The sequence below is a fragment of the Podarcis liolepis genome, assembly GCF_965112155.1.
Source record: "Podarcis liolepis genome assembly, chromosome: 2".
NCBI lineage: Eukaryota > Metazoa > Chordata > Lepidosauria > Squamata > Lacertidae > Podarcis > Podarcis liolepis.
In genome coordinates, this window is record NC_139555.1 from 124,981,496 (window position 1) to 125,001,912 (window position 20,417).

Consider the following 20,417-nt stretch of genomic DNA (forward strand, 5'->3'; position numbering starts at 1 on the left):
TAGGGTCTTGATACCTTGCTTGAGGGATTATGGAGGACAGGGGAGGTGTCATGGGGTCCTAGAGAAATTGAGCAAATTGGCACGTTGATTTTCTATGAATTTTATAGATTTTAGTCCCTTTTGACATTGACAATTGGAAATAAATGGATATATTGTAGCGAAGAAGGAGGTGAAGAAGACATGCCCCCCCCTTCCGTATCAGTCTCCATTTAGTCTGTAGTTAGTTTGTACAGTAGCTGTAGAGAATAAAAAAAGTTATACTTCAGAGCTGTCGTTCGCGTGGTTCATGCTCTGCTGTGCTCCGCTGACTACTGGAAGTGAGTTTGGTGCTCACAGCTCTGAGTTGTGAGTCCACAGCACTTAGACCTGCTTCCTGAGTAAAGGTCTCTGGAAGTGCTTTCCAGCTCGCCTGGCCCATTCGGGGCTGAAGAGGTTGAGCCCAGTTGGTGGCACTGGCTCAAAGTCGAAGCTGACAAAAGACATCATAAATATGTCGCAGAAAAGGTGTGGTCTCACCCAGGCATGCCCCTGTCACTCAAATATAGTTTTTCACATTTACTTCATCACAGTGCAAAGGAAGGGTCCCTGAATCATGTCACATACACCCCTTTGTCTTGTCTGGCCTCCATCCCTCTTTGGGGTGGGTAGGTCTTGTGATTGAGATGGTTCTCTGACAATCTTTGGAAGGCCCTGCAGACCTGATTATGGTGGGCTCACTCACCCCTCCCCTTAAACCTCACTTCCCTGGGTCCTAAATGAATTGAGTTTTCCCATTGTTTTTTTTTTAAATAAATTTTTTATTGGTTTTACAACATTTTTTAAACAATACAAACAAATAAAAGACATACAAACATGTATAATTTCATAACCTTTTTTCATATCCCTCCCTTCTCGGACTCCCCCATACCTCCCCTCTCTGCATCCCAATTTCCAAAATTATTTCAGCAGCTTCTAAATATTTTTATCAAATATATGTCCTCTTAGTCTTTTCTTCAACTTAATCTTATGTCACTGTAATCCCCTTTTCTTTCTCAACACCTCGACATTTTAGCATTCATCAATTTTATAATAGTTCTTAAGGTAAATTTTAAATTTCTTCCATTCTTCTTCCGCCGTCTCCTTTCCCTGATCATGGATTCTGCCAGTCATCTCAGCCAATGTCATGTAGTCCATCACTTTCATCTGCCATTCTTCCAAGGTTGGTAGATCTTGTGTCTTCCAATACTTTGCGATAAGTATTCTTGCTGCTGTCGTAGCATACATAAAGAAAGTTCTATCTTTCTTTAACACCAATTGGCCGACAATGCCCAAGAGAAAGGCCTCTGGTTTCTTAGGGAAGGTACATTTAAGTACTTCTTTCATTTCATTATATATCATCTCCCAGAAGACCTTAATCTTTGGGCACGTCCACCAAAGGTGGTAGAAAGTACCTTCAGTTTCTTTGCATTTCCAACACTTATTATCAGGCAAATGGTAAATCTTTGCTAGCTTGACTGAGTTGAGTTTTCCCATTGAGCCAGTACATAATACACATTTACCCCTGAATTACCCACAATGCATTTTTACTTCTTTGTTCTCTGCCCATCCGCCTCCTCTTTCGCTATTCCAATTCACTGCCGTATAAAGATGGGGGAGGGCGATTGTTCACTGACACCCCACCCTCCTCCCCTTTCTCTACGAGCTCCTTTTGCTCTCCAGCCTGGAAACCTCTGGCATTTACAGTTTGGGTGCAGTTGTACATGTTGGATATTCTCTCTGTGTAAAAGGGAATCATTTCTTCTAGAAACAGAGAAGAAGTTTCAAGAAGCAACAGAAGGCTGAAATTGTTTTGTCTATGCAAGGACATTTTCTGCAGGAACTGTTCTTTGGGCATGCGCAGTGTGTAACAACGGTTCTGGGGTAACTTGCTGTAAGTTGCTGTGAGTCTCTTGCTTGCGCCTTGCGCTGAGAGAAGCAGAGAGTGAGTCTTGGACTCTTGTTGGGCTCTAAGCATGCCTTGACCATGGATAGCAGTGGTGAATGTCTGTGCATATTTGCTACCAATAAGCTTTTATGCCTGTCAGGGCAATGTCTACACTTGACTGAATCTTTATGGTGCCCATATTGCCTACTGTGTGTACCTTCAACCCCAAGGAAGGTTGAGGTGTAGCTCTGGCACACACATGCAGGGAAAGGGATGCTGGACCCAATCCTCTCTAAATCATCCCTCAGAGGTTGATGGATGAATGTCCTGGTCTGCATCCTATACCCTTTAAAAATGTGGCTCTTTCCTGGAGCGTCCTATTGGGTTGCTGGTTTTATTTTGATTATATATGTTATGATCTTTTCTGTGAACCACCTGGAGACCTTCAGGTATAGGGTGGTATAATAATAATAATAATAATAATAATAATAATAATAATAATAATCTGTTATGTATTGAAGTTCTCACCCTGGGCCAGCAGGGGGATACTGTAGATAGTTTTCACTCAGGTCCACATATGCAAATAAGGAATTGAAAGTGACGTTCAGTGATTGGATAGTTACAGAAAATTGTTACTGTTGCGTTGTGTTGCTGTTGTTTAGTCGTTTAGTCATGTCCTCCTCTTCGTGACCCCCTGGACCAGAGCACACCAGGCACTCCTGTCTTCCACTGCCTCCCGCAGTTTGGTCAGACTCATGTTTGTAGCTTCGAGAACACTTTGCATTGTGGTGGAGCTCTATATAAGCAAGCTGGCTGAACCCTTCAGTTCAGTTCTGTTCTGGCCTGTGAATAAACAAGAGCTGTTTGAAGAATTGCTGTGTCATCTGATATGTTCACCCACAACTTAACAAAAACAGCATTGTCTGAGAAGTGAACCCAGGTGCTTGCAATGAGATTTGTTTCTAGTTCAAAGTTCAAAAAGTTAAAGGCTTACTTGGAGCATTTGCACATAGAATTGTATAGGATTGGGATGCTCATCTCACTTGTGCATCCCACTAGTGTACTAGCGCTTATTGTGGTTCAGGCTGCAGCGCATGGTTGCTGTGTGTGTGAGAGAGAGAGGAGAGAGAGTATGTGTATGTGTTCAGCTCTGACGAAACAAACCCAAAAAACCTTTGTTTTTCTTGAGACGTCACGTCCTGTTTCTATCCAAACACCGGTAGGGGCTGCTTTGCGATCGTAGCTCTAGGGGCGAGCGCTCTCCAAAAAGAACCCGAAGTGCCGCCGCCGCATAGCCCGGTCCCCACCCCCACCCCTTCGGTGAGTCACATTTGCCGGAGAGACTGACCTTGGGAGTCCATGTAAGGGTTAAAGGAAGCGAGAGAACGAGAGCGCTGGATAGAGACCCACCCTCTTCCATCACTTCCCTCTCCCCTACTCGTCTTGGGTGGTCCCTCCAGACGGTGCGCTTTGGAGAGGTAGGGCGCGCGGCGCAGGGCGAGGGGTGAGCCGTGCCAAGGGGGGGGGGTGGTATTTGGGCGCAGGGGAGACTCAGGGAGGAGGGCAGAGGAAGTTGGGGGGGGGCTGAGGGAGGAATGGAGGCATCCCTGGGGGAGGGAAGCACAGCATTGGCAGGGGGCAGAGACACGGTTTTGGGGGGTTCCAGTTACAGGTAGGTAGCCGTGTTGGTCTGCCATAGTCAAAATAAAAAAATTCCTTCCAGTAGCACCTTAAAGACCAGCTAAGTTAGTTCTTGGTATGAGCTTTCGTGTGCATGCACACTTCTTCAGATACACTGAAGATACACGGTTTTGGGGGGGGGGGGACTGTGTGCGTCTTCAGCGCTGGTAGGGAAAAAGCCGGAGAGGCTGCGGGGCTACCTTGACAATTGCTTCCCGCTCAGCAGTCTCCTTTAAGAGGCATCCATAAAGCGGGAGGGGGGAGCCCTATTCCCACCCCCCACCCCCGTTTCCCTCCCTAGAAGCTGGATTCATGGATTCATAGAATTTGTCAGAGAGCCAGCCAGCAAAAAATGACATGCAATGCGTGAAGTTAAAATTGTTCAAAATAAAAAAATTCCTTCCAGTAGCACCTTAAAGACCAACTAAGTTAGTTCTTGGTATGCATCCACACGAAAGCTCATACCAAGAACTAACTTAGTTGGTCTTTAAGGTGCTACTGGAAGGAATTTTTTTATTTTGACTATGGCAGACCAACACGGCTACCTATCTGCAGTTAAAATTGTTGTTGTTGCTGCTGCTAACTCTTTAGTGGCAGAAACAAGGCCTGGTCCGGGGAGCGAGGTCTAATGGGCACAACAACTCTTCTGGGTATTTCTCCCCACCCCCCTCCTATGCGGCAGTTGCAGAGGCTGCAGATCTGGTCTGAGGAATCTGCAGCCCAGCTCTTTGCAGTTCTACTGAGAAGTAAACACTGTGGAGTTCAGGGGGGGGGGGCAGAGTCTGTGGGGAAGTGAAGGAGGGAAGGCTTTAAAACTGGGAAGAGGAGAAGCTTTGGTCTGATGCTGAGAAACACCCCCTGGGTCAGGATTGGCAGCAGTGGTTCTCTGGGGTTCCAGAGGGATGGAGTCAGTTTCAGGCCTACCTTTGAGGATTGAACCTGGGGCATTCTGCCTACAAGAAGATGCTCTGCCCCTGAGCTGCAGGCCCTTCCTGTAAGCTGGGGGGGGGACTGAGGGGGGACGCAGAAGGAAAAATGGAAGGAGCCTGCAACGCCAGAGGGTGACAGGGAGAAAAGGTGGTCCGGAAAGGAAAGTTTTTAATACTGTTGTGAAGAAGATCCTCTTTCAGACATGGCTCCACTTTCCTTGCAAGGTGGGGTTCAGGAGGAAGGTACCCCTCTTCTACCATGGAAGCTGTGGATGGGAGAAGCACAGATGGGGAGGGGGCTTCCCCTCTGAAAGGAAAATCCCTCCAGGGGCTCTGAGTCTCCCTTTGCTTCTATCTCCCAGGAATCCGCTTCTTTAGGCTTCTAAGCGCCTCAGGAAGGATTCAAGGGGCAGATCTTGCAATCCTATCAAGGATGGAAGGAGGAAGGTGGACGGTTGACCTGGTCCGGCTGTCTCCTGCATCCCTCCAAGCAACCTCTGGGTGTTTTCTCCCAGGACCCTCAGAGAGATCTGGTGAGTTCGAGGGGAGGGGAGAAGAGGACATGGATGGATGGATGGATGGATGTTGGAAGTGGGGAACCTCCCTGGCAATAGGAGATGTGGGAGAGGAGAGAAAAGGCAGGAGGTTCCTAACAGGAAGAAGAAAGTGGAATTCAGGTTTTGCAAGTTTTTTGTACCGCATGATTCATTGATGGTGACAAATCCAGTAACTATTTATAATGTATATTTCAAGCATTTCTACCACTATTGTTTTTCCCCAGAAAGTTATTATATTCAGTTATTTACTTTATATACAGAAGCGTAGGACGGTCAGGTGGCACCCAGTGCGGCAAATTTCTTGTCACACCCCCCCCACACACACACACACTGGTGGGTTTTTTTGGGGGGGTGCCAGCAAAAATGGTTTGACTTTGTTTCATATTTTCTTACAAAGGAATGTGGATTCAGGGCCTCCGATAACAAGTAGGCGACTGTGGACAGATACTTAAATCTACAGGGTGGATTGTGTTTTGGCTTGTGTTGTTTTATTTATATATATATATATTATTTATTTAATATATTTTTTTAAAGAAAACTGCAAAGTGGTTTGTTGTTGTTGTTTAGTCGTTTAGTTGTGTCCGACTCTTCGTGACCCCATGGACCAGAGCACGCCAGGCACTCCTGTCTTCCACTGCCTCCCGCAGTTTGGTCAAACTCATGTTCGTAGCTTCGACAACACTGTCCCACCATCTTGTCCTCTGTCGTCCCCTTCTCCCGCAGTTTGGTCAAACTCATGTTGGTAGCTTCGAGAACACTGTCCAACCATCTCGTCCTCTATCGTCCCCTTCTCCTTCTGCCCTCCATCTTTCCCAACATCAGGGTCTTTTCCAGGGAGTCTTCTCTTCTCATGAGGTGGCCAAAGTCTTGGAGCCTCAGCTTCACGATCTGTCCTTCCGGTGAGCTGATTTTCTTCAGAATGGATAGGTTTGCAGTCCATGGGACTCTCACGAGTCTCCTCCAGCACCATAATTCAAAAGCATCAATTCTTCGGCGATCAGCCTTCATTATGGTCCAGCTCTCACTTCCATACATCAGTACTGGGAAAACCATAGCTTAAAGTGGTTTACCTGCTCCACTGAATGGAAATTTCAGCCTTCATGACATAGGAAAACTGCCAAGTAAACAGCTGTTTTCGTGGAGGAGGGTCAAGATATGCATAAATTTTCAGATATAGCTATATAATCCCATGTGTAGTAAGATAAGATCTTTATAGCAGGCATTTTCAAAAAAAAAGTTTTTTATGAACCTCCCTAGGTAAAGCGAAAGGGACCCCTGACCATTAGGTCCAGTAGCGATCAACTCTGGGGTTGCAGCGCTCATCTTGCTTTATTGGCCAAGGGAGCCAGCGTACAGCTTCCGGGTCATGTGGCCAGCATGACTAAGCCGCTTCTGGCGAAACAGAGCAGCGCACGGAAACGCCATGAACCTCCCTAGTAGGGCAGTAATTTTTCCTTGATAATTTGTGACCCCGCCCCCCCATGATGGCACTGGGGGAGACCTGCCCCCCCTTCCTACACCCCTGTTTATATACTCATCTGAAGATCACAGAGCTGATTACACAATGCAGCAAATTGTTGTTGTTGTTTAGTTGTTTAGTCCAACTCGTCATGACCCCATGGACCAGAGCACGCCAGGCACTCCTGTCTTCCACTGCCTCCCGCAGTTTAGTCAAACTCATGCTGGTACCTTCAAGAACACTGTCCAACCATCTCGTCCTCTGTTGTCCCCTTCTCCTTGTGCCCTCCATCTTTCCCAACACCAGGATCTTTTCCACAGAGTCTTCTCTTCTCATGAGGTGGCCAAAGTATTGGAGCCTCAGCTTCAAAATCTGTCCTTCCAGTGAGCACTCAGGGCTGATTTCCTTAAGAATGGAGAGGTTTGATCTACTTGCAGTCCATGGAACTCTCAAGAGTCTCCTCCAGCACCAGAATTGAAAAGCATCGATTCTTCGGCAATCAGCCTTCTTTATGATCCAGCTCTCACTTCCATATATCACTCCTGGGAAAACCATGGCTTTAACTATACGGATCTTTGTTGGCAAGGTGATGTCTCTGCTTTTTAAGATGTTGTCTAGGTTTGTCATTGCTTTTCTCCTAAGAAGCAGGAATCTTTTAATTTGGTGGCTGCTGTCACCATCTGCAGTGATCATGGAGCCCAAGAAAGTAAAATCTCTCACTGCCTCCATTTCTTCCCCTTCTATTTGCCAGGAGGTGGTGGAACCAGTGGCCATGATCTTCGTTTTTTTTGATGTTGAGCTTCAGACCATATTTTGCGCTCTCCTCTTTCACCCTCATTAAAAGGTTCTTTAATTCCTCCTCACTTTCTGCCATCAAGGTTGTGTCATCTGCATATCTGAGGTTATTGATATTTCTTCCAGCAATCTTAATTCCGGCTAGGGATTCATCCAGCCCAGCATTTTGCATGATGAATTCTGCATATAAGTTAAATAAGCAGGGAGACAATATACAGCCTTGTCGTACTCCTTTCCCAATTTTGAACCAATCAGTTGTCCCATATCCAGTTCTAACTGTAGCTTCTTGTCCCACATAGAGATTTCTCAGGAGACAGATGAGGTGATCAGGCACTCCCATTTCTTTAAGAACTTGCCATAATTTGCTGTGGTCAACACAGTCAAAGGCTTTTGCATAGTCAATAAAGCAGAAGTAGATGTCTTTCTGGAACTTTCTAGCTTTCTCCATAATCCAGTGCATGTTTACAATTTGGTCTCTGATTCCTCTGCCCCTTCGAAATCCAGCTTGCACTTCTGGAAGTTCTCGGTCCACATACTGCTTGAGCCTTCCTTGTAGAATTTTAAGCATAACCTTGCTAGCGTGTGAAATGAGTGCAATTGTCCGGTAGTTGGAGCATTCTTTGGCACTGCCCTTCTTTGGGATTGTGATGTAGACTGATCTTCTCCAATCCTCTGGCCACTGCTGAATTTTCAAAATTTGTTTTCAAAATTAACAACATCATCTTTTAAAATTTTAAATAGTTCAGCTGGAATACCATCACTTCCACTGGCCTTGTTATTAGCAGTGCTTTCTAATGCCCATTTGACTTCACTCTCCAGGATGTCTGGCTCAAGGTCAGCAACCACACTACCTGGGGTGTACGAGACATCCATATCTTTCTGGTATAATTCCTCTGTGTATTCTTGCCACCTCTTCTTGATGTCTTCTGCTTCTGTTAGGTCCTTACCACTTTTGTTCTTTATTATGGTAATCTTTGTACGAAATGTTCCTTTCATATCTCTAATTTTCTTGAACAGATCTCTGTTTTTTCCCATTCTATTGTTTTCCTCTATTTCTTTGCATTGCTCGTTTAAGAAGGCCTTCTTGTCTCTCCTTGCTATTTTTTGGAAATCTGCATTCAATTTCCTGTATCTTTCTCTATCTCCCTCGCATTTTGCTTGCCTTCTCTCCCCCGCTATTTGTAAGGCCTCATTGGACAGCCACTTTGCTTTCTTGCATTTACTTTTCATTGGGATGGTTTTCGTTGCTGCCTCCTGTATAATGTTATGAGCCTCCATCTATAGTTCTTCAGGCACTCTGTCCAGCAAATCTAAATCCTTAAACCTGTTCCTCACTTCCACTGTGTATTCATAAGGGATTTGATTTAGATTGTATCTTACCGGCCCAGTGGTTTTTCCTACTTTCTTCAGTTTAAGCTTGAATTTTGCTATAAGAAGCTGATGATCTGAGCCACAGACAGCTCCAGGTCTTGTTTTTGCTGACTGTGTAGAGCTTCTCCATCTTTGGCTGCAGAGATTTGATCTGATTTCGATGCTGCCCATCTGGTGATGTTGATGTGTAGAGTCGTCTCTTGTGTTGTTGGAAAAGCGTGTTTGTGATGACCAGCTTGTTCTCTTGACAGAACTCTATTAGCCTTTGCCCTGCTTCGTTTTGAACTCCAAGGCCAAACTTGCCAGTTGTTCCTTTTATCTCTTGATTCCCTACTTTAGCATTCCAATCCCCTATAATGAGAAGAACATCCTTCTTTGGTGTCATTTCTAGAAGGTCTTGTAAGTCTTCATAGAATTGGTCAATTTCAGTTTCTTCAGCACCAGTAGTTGGTGCATAAACTTGGATTACTGTGATGTTAAAAGGTCTGCCTTAGATTTGTATCGAGATCATTCTATCATTTTTGAGATTGCATCCCAGTACAGCTCTCGCCACTCTTTTGTTGACTCTGAGGGCCACTCCATTTCTTTTACGGGATTCTTGCCCACAGTAGTAGATATGATGGTCATCCGAACTGAATTCGCCCATTCCCGTCCATTTTAGTTCACTGATGCCCAGGATGTCAATATTTATTCTCGCCATCTCATTTTTGACCACATCCAACTTACCAAGGTTCATGGTTCTTACATTCCAGGTTCCTATGCAATATTTTTCTTTACAGCATTGGACTTTCCTTTCGCTTCCAGGCATATCTGCAACAGAGTGACCTTTTGGCTTTGGCGCAGCCGCTTCATCAGCTCTGAATCTACTTGTACTTGTCCTCTGCTCTTCCTCAGTAGCATGTTGGACGCCTTCCGACCTGAGGGGCTCATCTTCCAGCGTCATAACTTTTATATGCCTATTGTCTTTGTCCATTGAGTTTTCTTGGCAGGGATATTGGAGTAGCTTGCCAGTTCCTGCTCCAGGTGGATCACGTTTGGTCAAAACTCTCCACTATGACCTGTCCATCTTGGGTGGCCCTGCACGGCATAGCTCATAGCTACTCTGAGTTATTCAAGCCCCTTCGCCACGGCAAGGCAGTGATCCATGAAGGGGATGCAGCAAATTAGTAACGAGATATACTTCATCAGCATCAATAGATAATAATGGCATGTAACTTACCAGTTTAGATTGTAAGGTAAAGCTGATAAGGGAGAATCTAGGAGATGTTTCAGTAAGAGAAATTGCTGACTGAGCTTTGTGTATGTTAAGTTCCTTCCTCCTTATCCTTGAAACCCTAATAGGAATTTCTTTCTCCTCGCTCTGAAGCAGGTGGAGATGACGGACAGAACTCTGCAGGACCACCTGTAATTTCACCGGTAATAACAATGAAACTGTTGGAATGTGCAAGGAGCTTTATGGATACTGGAAAACTTAGAAATCATCTACAAACTCACACAAGGGGGAAACGATATGAATGTATGGAGAGCTTAAGTCATAGAGAAAAGCTTAGAATTCACAAACGAACTCACAAAGGGGGGAAACCATTTAAATGCATGGAGTGCGGAAAGAGCTTCAATGATAGTAGCAACCTAAAGGTACATCAACGAACTCACACAGGGGAGAAACCCTATAAATGTTTGGAGTGTGGAAACAGCTTCAGGCAAACAGGTGCCCTTCAAAGTCATCAACGAACTCACACAGGGGAGAAACCCTATCAATGTTTGGAGTGTGGAGACAGCTTCAGGCAAAAGGGTACCCTTCAAAGTCATCAACGAACTCACACAGGGGAGAAACCCTATCAATGTTTGGAGTGTGGAGACAGCTTCAGGCAAAAGGGTGCCCTTCAAAGTCATCAACGAACTCACACAGGGGAGAAACCCTATCAATGTTTGGAGTGTGGAAACAGCTTCAGGCGAAAGGGTGCCCTTCAAAGACACCAACAAACTCACACAGGAGAAAAGCCATTTAAATGTATGGAGTGTGGAAAGAGCTTCAGTAATAGGGAATACCTCAGATTACATGTGGTAACTCACAGAGGGGGAAGGCCATATAAATGTATGGAGTGTGGAAAGAGCTTCATTCAAAACAGTAACCTTCGAAGTCATCAAGTAACTCACACAAGAGAAAAGCCATTTAAATGTATAGAGTGTGGAAAGAGCTTTGGACGGAATAATGCCCTTAGAAGACACCAACGAATTCACATAGGAGAAAAACCATTTGAATGTATACAGTGTGGAAAGAGCTTCACTGATAGGCAAAATTTAAGAACACATCAACAGACTCACACAGGAGAAAAGCTGTTTAAATGTATGGTGTGTGGAAACAGCTATACCCGGAATGCATACCTTAAAATACATCAACGAACACACACAGGGGAAAGACCATATAAATGCATGGAGTGTGGAAAGTGTTTCCATGAAAAGAGAGGCCTTGAAAAACATAAACGAATTCATATAGGAGAAAAACCATATAAATGTATGGAGTGTGGAAGGAGTTTCAGTCGCGGCTCACAACTTGCTTTGCATCATCAAACACATTCAGGAGAAAAACCATATAAATGTATGGAGTGTGGAAAGACTTTCAGTACGGGTTCAGCACTTAATATTCACCATCGAATCCACACAGGAGAAAAACCATATAAATGTATAGAATGTGGAAAGACCTTCAGAAGAAGCACTAGGCTTAGATTACACCAACGAACTCACACAGGGGAGAAACCATTTAAATGTATGGAGTGTGGAAAGACCTTCAGTCATAAAGATAAGCTTACATCGCATCAACAGACTCATACAAGGTGAAGACCATTCCAATGTATTGAGTGTGAAAAGACCTATAGTTGCAATGATATCCTTAGAATACATCAACAAACTCACACAATGGAAAAACCAGTATATTGTACGGTGTGGAAAGTGTGTGTGTGTGGTTTTTCATAAGATAAATTTAATATCAGATATCTTCCCTCCTCCCCTTTGTTGGTCCTATTGTAAATCATTTCCTCCTGCATCTTTTATAATAATCCAAATCTTTTACATCTCTATTATGCCCAAAGTTCACCATGAAACTACAAGTTTATTCCAATCCTAGAAACAATTTTAGCTTTTTACAATGGTTTTTAATATAGTTTGTAAATTTCCCCCATTCCTTATTAAAGTTTACTGTTCCTGATTTCTAATTCTTCTGGTCATTTTTGCCATTTCGGCATAATCCATCAACTTAATCTGCCATTCTTCTCTGGTCGGGACTTTATTTTCTTTCCATCTCTGGGCCAATAACATTCGTGCAGCTGTGTTCGCATACATAAATAGTCTTTTTTGTTCCTTTGAAATTTTGGCACCTAGAATTCCTAAAAGAAAGGCTTCAGGGGTTTTAGAAAAAGTTGTTTAAAGCATTTTTTCGATTCATTATATATCATTTCCCAAAATTCTTTTACTACCTTACATGTCCACCACATATGATAAAAAGTACCTTCTTTTTCCTTACATTTCCAACACATATTGGACCCTGTTTTATATATTTTTGCTGATTTACTGAACCTAGGACTTGCCGATCAGAGGGTTGGCAGTTCGAATCCCCATGACGGGGTGAGCTCCCGTTGCTTGGTCCCTGCTCCTGCCAACCTAGCAGTTTGAAAGCACGTCAAAGTGCAAGTACCGTATTTTTCGCACCATAGGACGCACTTTTCCCCCTCCAAAAATGAAGGGGAAATGTGTGTGCGTCCTATGGTGCGAATGCAGGCTTTCGCTGAAGCCTGGAGAGTGAGAGAGGTCGGTGCGCACCGACCCCTCATGCTCTCCAGGCTTCGCAGACCTCTCCGCAAGCAGCGGGAGCCCAGCGCTGGGCTCCCGCCGCTTGCGGAGAGGTGCCTGCATGCCGAAGCCTGGGCGCGCTGAGCTCAGCGCGTCCAGGCTTCGCGGATCTCTCCGCAAGCAGCGGGAGCGCTCCCGCTGCTTGCGGAGAGCTGCCTGTTTGGGGGCTGGGGTCGGGGGAAGCTCGAGCTTCCCCCGCCCCAGCCCCGCGCCTGGGGGGGAAATAATTTTTTCCCCTTTATTTCCCCCCAAAAAAACCTGGGTGCGCCCTATGGTCCGGTGCGCCCTATGGTGCGAAAAATACGGTAGATAAATAGGTACCGCTCTGGCGGGAATGTAAACGGCATTTCCGTGCGCGGCTCTGGTTCGCCACATGACCCGGAAGCTGTACGCCCGCTCCTTCAGTCAATAAAATGAGATGGGTGCCGCAACCCCAGAGTCGGCCATGACTGGACCTAATGGTCAGGGGTCCCTTTACCTTTACTTTAAATACCAACAATACATCATTTTCGTATAGTTTTCTTTCAACTTATAACATGCTATCAATTTTAAATCACAATTCCATAACTTCTCCCATACTGAAAATTGGATATTATACCAAAATCTCTTGCCCAGTGTATCATTACTGATTTAACCTGTTCATCTTTTATATAATAGTTTATACATTTTTGAGAGTAATTTTGTTTTGTTCTCTAACAGCTCTTTTTCAAGTTTAGAGGTTTCATTAAGAAAACCATTCTTTTTATCCATATTGAATATTTCATTTAGTTGATGGTATCGTAACCTCTTCAATTTCAATTGGTATTCTACTTCCATTAACAGCTCTTTATACATTGTCCAATCATTTCTCATATTCAGGTTTGTTTGTTTTTAAGATATCGCTTCTAGTGAGGAGAGTTTTGTTCTATTAAGGTTTTTTTTCTTTTCCCCATACCTCATACACTGATTTTCTTACGACATGATTTAAGAAAGCTCCATGTACTTTAATATTCTCATACCACAAATATGCATGCCAACCATATCTGTTGTCATGACCTTCAAGGTCTAAAACATCCGTCTTTTTTAATCATATCCATTCCCTTAGCCAGTATTGGCAGGATACCTCATAATATAATCCTAAATCTAAATAGTAAGGGAAAATGTTTGTGCGTCTTATGGAGCGAATGCAGGCTGCGCGGCTAAGCCCAAAGCCAGAACAGGTAGGGTCTCAGTCGGTGTACCAGGTACAGCAGGTAGACAGCTACCCTGGACATAAAACTGACCTCTCCCTCTATGGACAGGTGAGCCTGGATTTTTTCCATGATGACCCTCTAGATCACCTTGCCCAGAAATGGAACGTTTGAGATAGGGCCATAATGGCCAGGTCCAAAGATGATTTTTTGTTCACCCCCTCACTTATGGGTTCCAGAAAGGGAAGCATCAAGGGTCAAAAAGACCGGTGGTTGGTTCTACTGGCCAAGCAGCATGTCCACATACTTGGAGGTAACAGGCTGAAATTGATCCCCCACAACCTGACTAGACAGAACTCTGGCACTCTCCTGCCCAGGCCCTGCTACCACAGTGGGATCTGCCTTCTCCCGAATTCAAGCGATTTGATCTGCCAAAAGCTTTTCAAAGTCATTGCAAGAGATTTTGGGGTCCTTATGGCACTAGCGGATCTGTTAGATTACAAACCACTTGAAAGAGTCATGTCCCCATTCTGGTCCTAGAAGTGCTGTTTAGAGATATTGGACAGGATGAGATAGTTATGGGAATGAATATTTTTTTGGGGGGGAAATGAGTTTGGTATGTTAGCAGGTTTTAAGATTAATCACCAGAAAATGAAAATGTTTACAACAAATATAAGAGGGCCATTATAATAAGTCATTCCCCCCTCCCCTGGTGGACTAACTGTGGATTAACTGTGTTAAGGAAATCAGCCCTGAGTGCTCACTGGAAGGACAGATCGTGAAGCTGGGGCTCCAAGACTTTGGCCACCTCATGAGAAGAGAAGACTCCCTGGAAAAGACCCTGATGTTGGGAAAGATGGAGGGCACAAGGAGAAGGGGACGACAGAGGATGAGATGGTTGGACAGTGTTCTCGAAGCTACAAACATGAGTTTGACCAAACAGTGGGAGGTAGCGGAAGACAAGAGTGCCTGGCTTGCTCTGGTCCATGGGGTCACGAAGAGTCGGACATGACTAAACGACTAAACAACAACAACTGTCTTTACTAACAATATGGGAAGTCATTAACATTTTATACAAGTGGATTATAACTTCATTCCGGCAAGAACATTTTGGATTTATATGGAAGTTCATTGAACTATCAAAATTTATCTCTGTTGGACACTGGAAATTAACAAATGGGACTAAGTGTTTGGTTTTTTCTTATTCATATTCTTCATATTCTTCTGAATTAATTGGAACTGAAAGTCTTCGGCTGATTTACTTTGATTTATACCAAACAGTCTAGGTAGAAGACTGATATTCAGACTCCTTATGAGTCATTCTGTCTTCTCACATATCCATTTCTTTCTATTATTATATAATCTACTTGAGGTATATAAGCGTAGATAAGGCCAAATAGTTTGGCCGTTGGTGGGAGAGTCACCCGGCCCAAACGGGCTAACAGTGAACTATAATAAAAGATTGCAAAATTATTTAATTCAACCATTACAAAATGTGATGATTGAAATTCTAAATGCAGGACAGATTACCAAATACTTGGAAAAAGGCCCTCATCACTTGAATTCCAAAGCAAAGGACAGACTTGCAGGAGGTAAAAAATTATAGACCAATTTCATGAATAAATACGCATGCCAACCAAATCTTTTAAATACATTAGCAGGGTTTTAGAAACACGTGTAATGTTACGAAGGCAGATAAAATTGGAAACAAATAGAGAAACAAGATTATATGGACGTGCATAAATTAATAAGGGTAACAATGGAACCAGGAGTGGAGGCAAGTCAGGGGGTTCAAGTAATCCCACGCTTGGATTTGATATTGAATATGTAAACAGGGTTTTGTTGTTGTTTTTAAATTTTCTACTTTGATATTTACTCTTTGTGGTGTTGGTTACTATGAAAATCAATAAAAATATTATTTAAAATAAAGGAAGGGGTTGCAGCTCAGGGGGCAGAGCATCTTCTTGCATGCAGAAGGTCCCAGGTCCAATCTGCAGACTCCTGAAACAGACTCCATCCCTCTGAAACCACAAAGAGACATTGCGCGAAGAGAGGTCAGCTCCAGCTGATCTCTCCATGATCTCCCGTGGGCTAGAGACAGAGGGGACGCGTCTCTGTCCAGGACTCTTTCGCTTCCCTTAACCCTTCTGTGGACTCCCTCGCTCTGTCTGTTAAGAGTCGTCAACAGGCTCATCTCAGCTACCTGCCAATCTCCCAATCCCACCACCCTTCTGAGTAATACCCCTCCCCACCTTCTCACTATATAGAAGGGTCTGGCAACTTCTGTTTCAGTGTATCTGAAGAAGTGTGCATGCACACGAAAGCTCATACCAAGAACTAACTTAGTTGGTCTTTAAGGTGCTACTGGAAGGATTTTTTTTATTTTGACTATGGCAGACCAACACGGCTACCTATCTGTAATCTGTCTCTACCGTTTATCAGCCAGCCCTACTTGGGGGCGGGGGCGCTGTGGTCACCCCCCCCCCTTGACAGGCATTGCATTTCAATTCCCGCAAAGGTGCCCAAAGGGGTGCGGAGCAGTTAAGCGTCTCTGCCCGTCCCGGACCAGTAACAATTTGTGTGTGAGAGCGCGCACTTCAAAGGAGACGGTGCAATGCAAACCCTGCAGGTCTTGGGTCCCCACTTTGCAGCCGGATTGCATGGATCCGGGCCCCCTCGATGGGTCCTAGGAAAGGAGCTCTGTAGTTTAACTCACAGCGCCTCCCGCGTCCCACATTACTTGTGAATAGGCTGTGCTTAATCCAGGTATAGAGCTACAAGCACTCTGCTTGATTTTGAAATCTGTTCAACCTGGAGTGTTTGTGTATTTGGGGGAGGGCCTTTTTTGGCCTCCTACCTTTTATTCTAAATAAAGCTTCACAATCCTGAACAGCTCTTCAGTTTGTCCTGTCAATGAAACTCTTTTGAGTACCGACATTTAGTCTGCTCACAAGCACATCAAATATCAACGTAAAGGTTGTCTAAAACAGCTGGATGTATAGCCTTCATCTTAGAACTATTGCTCTTAGGGTGTTTGCATAATTTGTATTGTTAAAATGGAAAGGGGTTAAACCATCACAAGAAGTGTTGAAACTTTGGGAGGTTGGATAGTTATAATGGAATGGTCTTGGTGGTGGGGTACACATTTTTATTCCTATTAACATATGATCATTTGTTAATTTAAGAAAGAACTATTGCTTTTTAACCTATATTGCCTTTTCACCTATAGAGGTTTCCCTAGAAATCAGATTTCCTTTGATCTAAAAGAAATTTCCCTCTGGGAAATTGTAAAGATAAGCAATCGTTTTGGATGCATATTATAAAGGTCTCCTCTTCAGAGGAGAGATGGGCCATAGGTATTGCCAAACAGGGTCTTCTCTTGCTGAGAGATTCAGGTTTGCATTGAGCTTACAGATGAGCTGAGATTTAAGAAGGGCATGAATAAGAGACGGATTTGTAGCTGGTTGGCTCACTGAAGCCTAAGAGCGTCAGGGAAAATAACTTTCCTCTTTGGCAGTGGATTGGACTCTCTCAGGTGGTGGACTCTCCTTGAAGGGAGATTTTCAAGAAGAAATTGGGTGGTCACCTGTCTGGGATTCTTCGGCTGCCATCCAACAGAGGAAGGCGCTGCTCTGAAGACCCTAACAGGGGTCAGCAAACTTTTTCAGCAGGGGGCCGGTCCACTGTCCCTCAGACCTTGTGGGGGGCCAGACTATATTTTTTTGGGGGGGGGAATATATGAATGAATTCCTATGCCCCACAAATAACCCAGAGATGCATTTTAAATAAAAAGACACATTCTACTCATGTAAAAACATGCTGATTCCTGGACCATCAGCGGGCCGGATTTAGAAGGTGATTGGGCTGGATCCGGCCCCCAGGCCCTAGTTGCCTATTAGGGTCTTAAGAGCAGTGCCTTCCTGTGTTCAGATGGGAACCAGAGGTGATGCCATAATAAAAAAGTGTTTTGTGCCGTTTTAAAAAGCATCAAAGGGCCAGCGCCTCTCCAGGGAGGCAGCAGGGGACACGAAATGAGTGGGAGCCCTGGAAAAGAACCAAGCAGAACAGCTGGAAGAAGGAGGCATTGGCAAAACCAGCTTAAGGATCGGGATTGCAATTGATGTGGGGAGAACTTCTCCACTCTTCACCTAGTCAAGAATGAGGCAGGCGTTGTAACATCAGTGCTTTAATAGAATCACGGTCCCTGCTACCCACGTGCGTTTGCGCAGTAATAACGGGAACTTCCATGCAAATCCTCGAGACTCCTCTGGAAAAATAGAACCATTTGCACAGCTCTACAATGGGGAATAAGGGACGAGAGCGGCGCTGTGAGTTAAACCACAGAGCCTAGGACTTGCCAATCAGAAGGTCGGCGGTTCGAATCCCCGCAACGGGCTGAGCTCCCGCTGCTCGGTCCCTTCTCCTGCCAACCTAGCAGTTTGAAAGCACGTCAAAGTGCAAGTAGATAAATAGGTACCACTCCGGCGGAAAGGTAAACGGCGTTTCCGTGTGCTGCTCTGGTTTGCCAGAAGCAGCTTAGTCATGCTGGCCACATGACCCGGAAGCTGTACGCCGGCTCCCTCGGCCAATAAAGCAAGATGAGCGCCGCAACCCCAGAGTCGGCCCCTAATGGTCAGGGGTCCCTTTACCTTTACCGTGGGGAATAGACTGTTTAGTTTAGATTAGGAATCCTTTCTGGGCACTATGCTGCCTCATCCCTTTTCTCAAATGACTAGTCCAGACTTCCTGCAAGCATAGAAATGTTGCTTACTTGCAGGAAACCTGTGTCCTTCAACGCAGCATCAAATGCAGGTACACCTCCATCTTAGAGGGAAAAGTTATCCTAAAGAGACTCTCTGTGTGTCTCCAACCTTGCAACCTGAGGAGGGGGAGAGAAGGGAGGAGAAAGGGGTCACAGCCAATCAGAGCCAACCTACGATTTCAGGAAGCCCCGTGGTTCTAATAATAATAATAATAATAATAATAATAATAATAATAATAATAATATCTTTATTGTCATTGCCCCCTTCGGGGACAACGAAATTACTTGACTGCTCCATAAAAACACTAATTAAAACAATACAGTATAGTACAGCAAGGAAGATTAGATGACTTTCAAAGTCCAGGCTTCCCATTCAGGGCCGAGATCGCTCTGGAGAAGAAGCTGTTCTTAAGACGGCTCGTTCTTGTCTTCATCATCCTGTATCTCCGTCCCGACGGCAGGAGCTCGAAGAGACAGTGACCAGGATGCGATGGATCTTTTACTATGTCCAGTGCCTTCCTATGGCACCTTGTGGCATAAATCTGCTCTAAGGTGGAGAGTGGGCAGCCAACAATGCTCTCTGCTGCCTTAACAACCCTGCACAACCCCATCCTGTCCTGGGTAGTACAGCTTCCGTACCACACACATAAGCCATAAGTGAGCACGCTCTCAATGGCACAGTGATAGAAGGCAAGCAGCAGTTTCTGCGGAAGATGGTTTTTCCTTAGAATTCTCAAAAAGTACAGTCTCTGCTGCGCCTTCTTCACAAGCCCCCTTGTGTTGACACTCCAGGACAGATCCTCTTGTAATTCAATGCCCAGAAATCTGAACGTTGTTACCCCTTAATTGCTGGAAATACAGGAACAGCTTCATTTGCCTGCATCATTCCACAAACAATATGGAATACGTTAAAATAGCAATAAGTAGTAGCGGTAGTAGCTGTTGTTGCTGCTGCTCTTGTTGTTGACAACTCTTTAATAGCAGAAACAAGGTCTGGTCCTGGGAACCAGGACTAAGGGGCACGCCAACTCTTCTGGGTAGGTCTTGCCCCTATGAGGCTGTTGCAGAGGCTGCACACCCGGCGGCCCTTTGCAGTTCTACTGAGAACTAAGCCCTGCAGAGTTTGTGGGGGGCACAGACTGATCAGGGTCCGTGGCAGAGACCCTTAGGAAGGAACAAAACGGGGGAGGTGAAGTAGCGAAGAGGAGAAGCTTTTGCAGTAAATTGTGATAAGTTCCTCACCACCAGCTCCAAACATTGGAAGCTGCCTTACTGTGAGCCAGACTCCCCTGGATCACTACTGTTGACACTGACTGCAGTTTCAGTCTCATATATTCACTATACAGTGGCACCTCGGGTTAAGTACTTAATTCGTTCTGGAGGTCCATTCTTAACCTGAAACTGTTCTTAACCTGAAGCACCACTTTAGCTAATGGGGCCTTCCGCTGCCGCACAATTTCTGTTCTCACCCTGAAGCAAAGTTCTTAACCCGAGGTACTATTTCTGGGTTAGCAGAGTCTGTAACCTGAAGCGTATATAACCCGAGGTACCACTGTATAAATCCAAGGTCCCCACACTAAATGATGGTCTGGATGATATATCTGTAAGGTATAATGGCGTTTCTGAGGTGCAGAAGCCGTAGAAGCTTACCAAAATATTCTAGTTTTTTTTCTAGTGTGCCTGGAAAGGTCCCAAGGTTTCCCTGGGGACAGAGATGCAGCTGGAATAAGCTCATTGTGTTTCAAGGTCAAAACACCCTTGGACTGCCTTGGTCTCGTGAAACCTCGGAGATGCTGTCTGAGGGCTTGCAAGACCTTGGGACCTGGTGCTACTGGAAGTCAGGTTCCAAGACCGTGTGTGTGTGACATGACGTCATGTTGTGTGCACTGGAACCAAGTCAGTTCCCCTGATCTGGACACTAGACTTCTGTTGATGCAGCCTAGAAT

General features: G+C 44.8%; 1 protein-coding gene across 2 annotated transcripts; it reads left to right on the forward strand.

Moving 5' to 3' along the window:
* The first annotated feature begins 3,280 nt into the window (after positions 1–3,280).
* LOC310701551 (uncharacterized protein) lies at positions 3,281–11,906 on the forward strand. 2 transcript variants are annotated; one of them, XM_083492632.1, is made up of 3 exons: positions 3,281–3,381; positions 4,875–5,045; positions 10,064–11,906. In XM_083492632.1, exons 2-3 carry the CDS (start codon positions 4,946–4,948, stop codon positions 11,530–11,532), a joined length of 1,569 nt encoding a protein of 522 aa, XP_083348758.1. In that variant the 5' UTR covers positions 3,281–3,381; positions 4,875–4,945; the 3' UTR covers positions 11,533–11,906. The 2 variants fall into 2 exon arrangements, with proteins under 2 accessions (XP_083348758.1, XP_083348757.1); XM_083492631.1 differs by having other exon boundaries at positions 3,282–3,381; positions 10,061–11,906.
* Positions 11,907–20,417: the final 8,511 nt, after the last annotated feature.

Coding starts and splice junctions, on each gene's coding strand:
- LOC310701551 (XM_083492631.1), top strand. CDS start 4,946: ATGGAAGGAGGAAGGTGGACGGTTGACCTGGTCCGGCTGTCTCCTGCA. Junction 5,046..10,060: donor AGGACCCTCAGAGAGATCTG/GTGAGTTCGAGG, acceptor CTCGCTCTGAAG/CAGGTGGAGATGACGGACAG.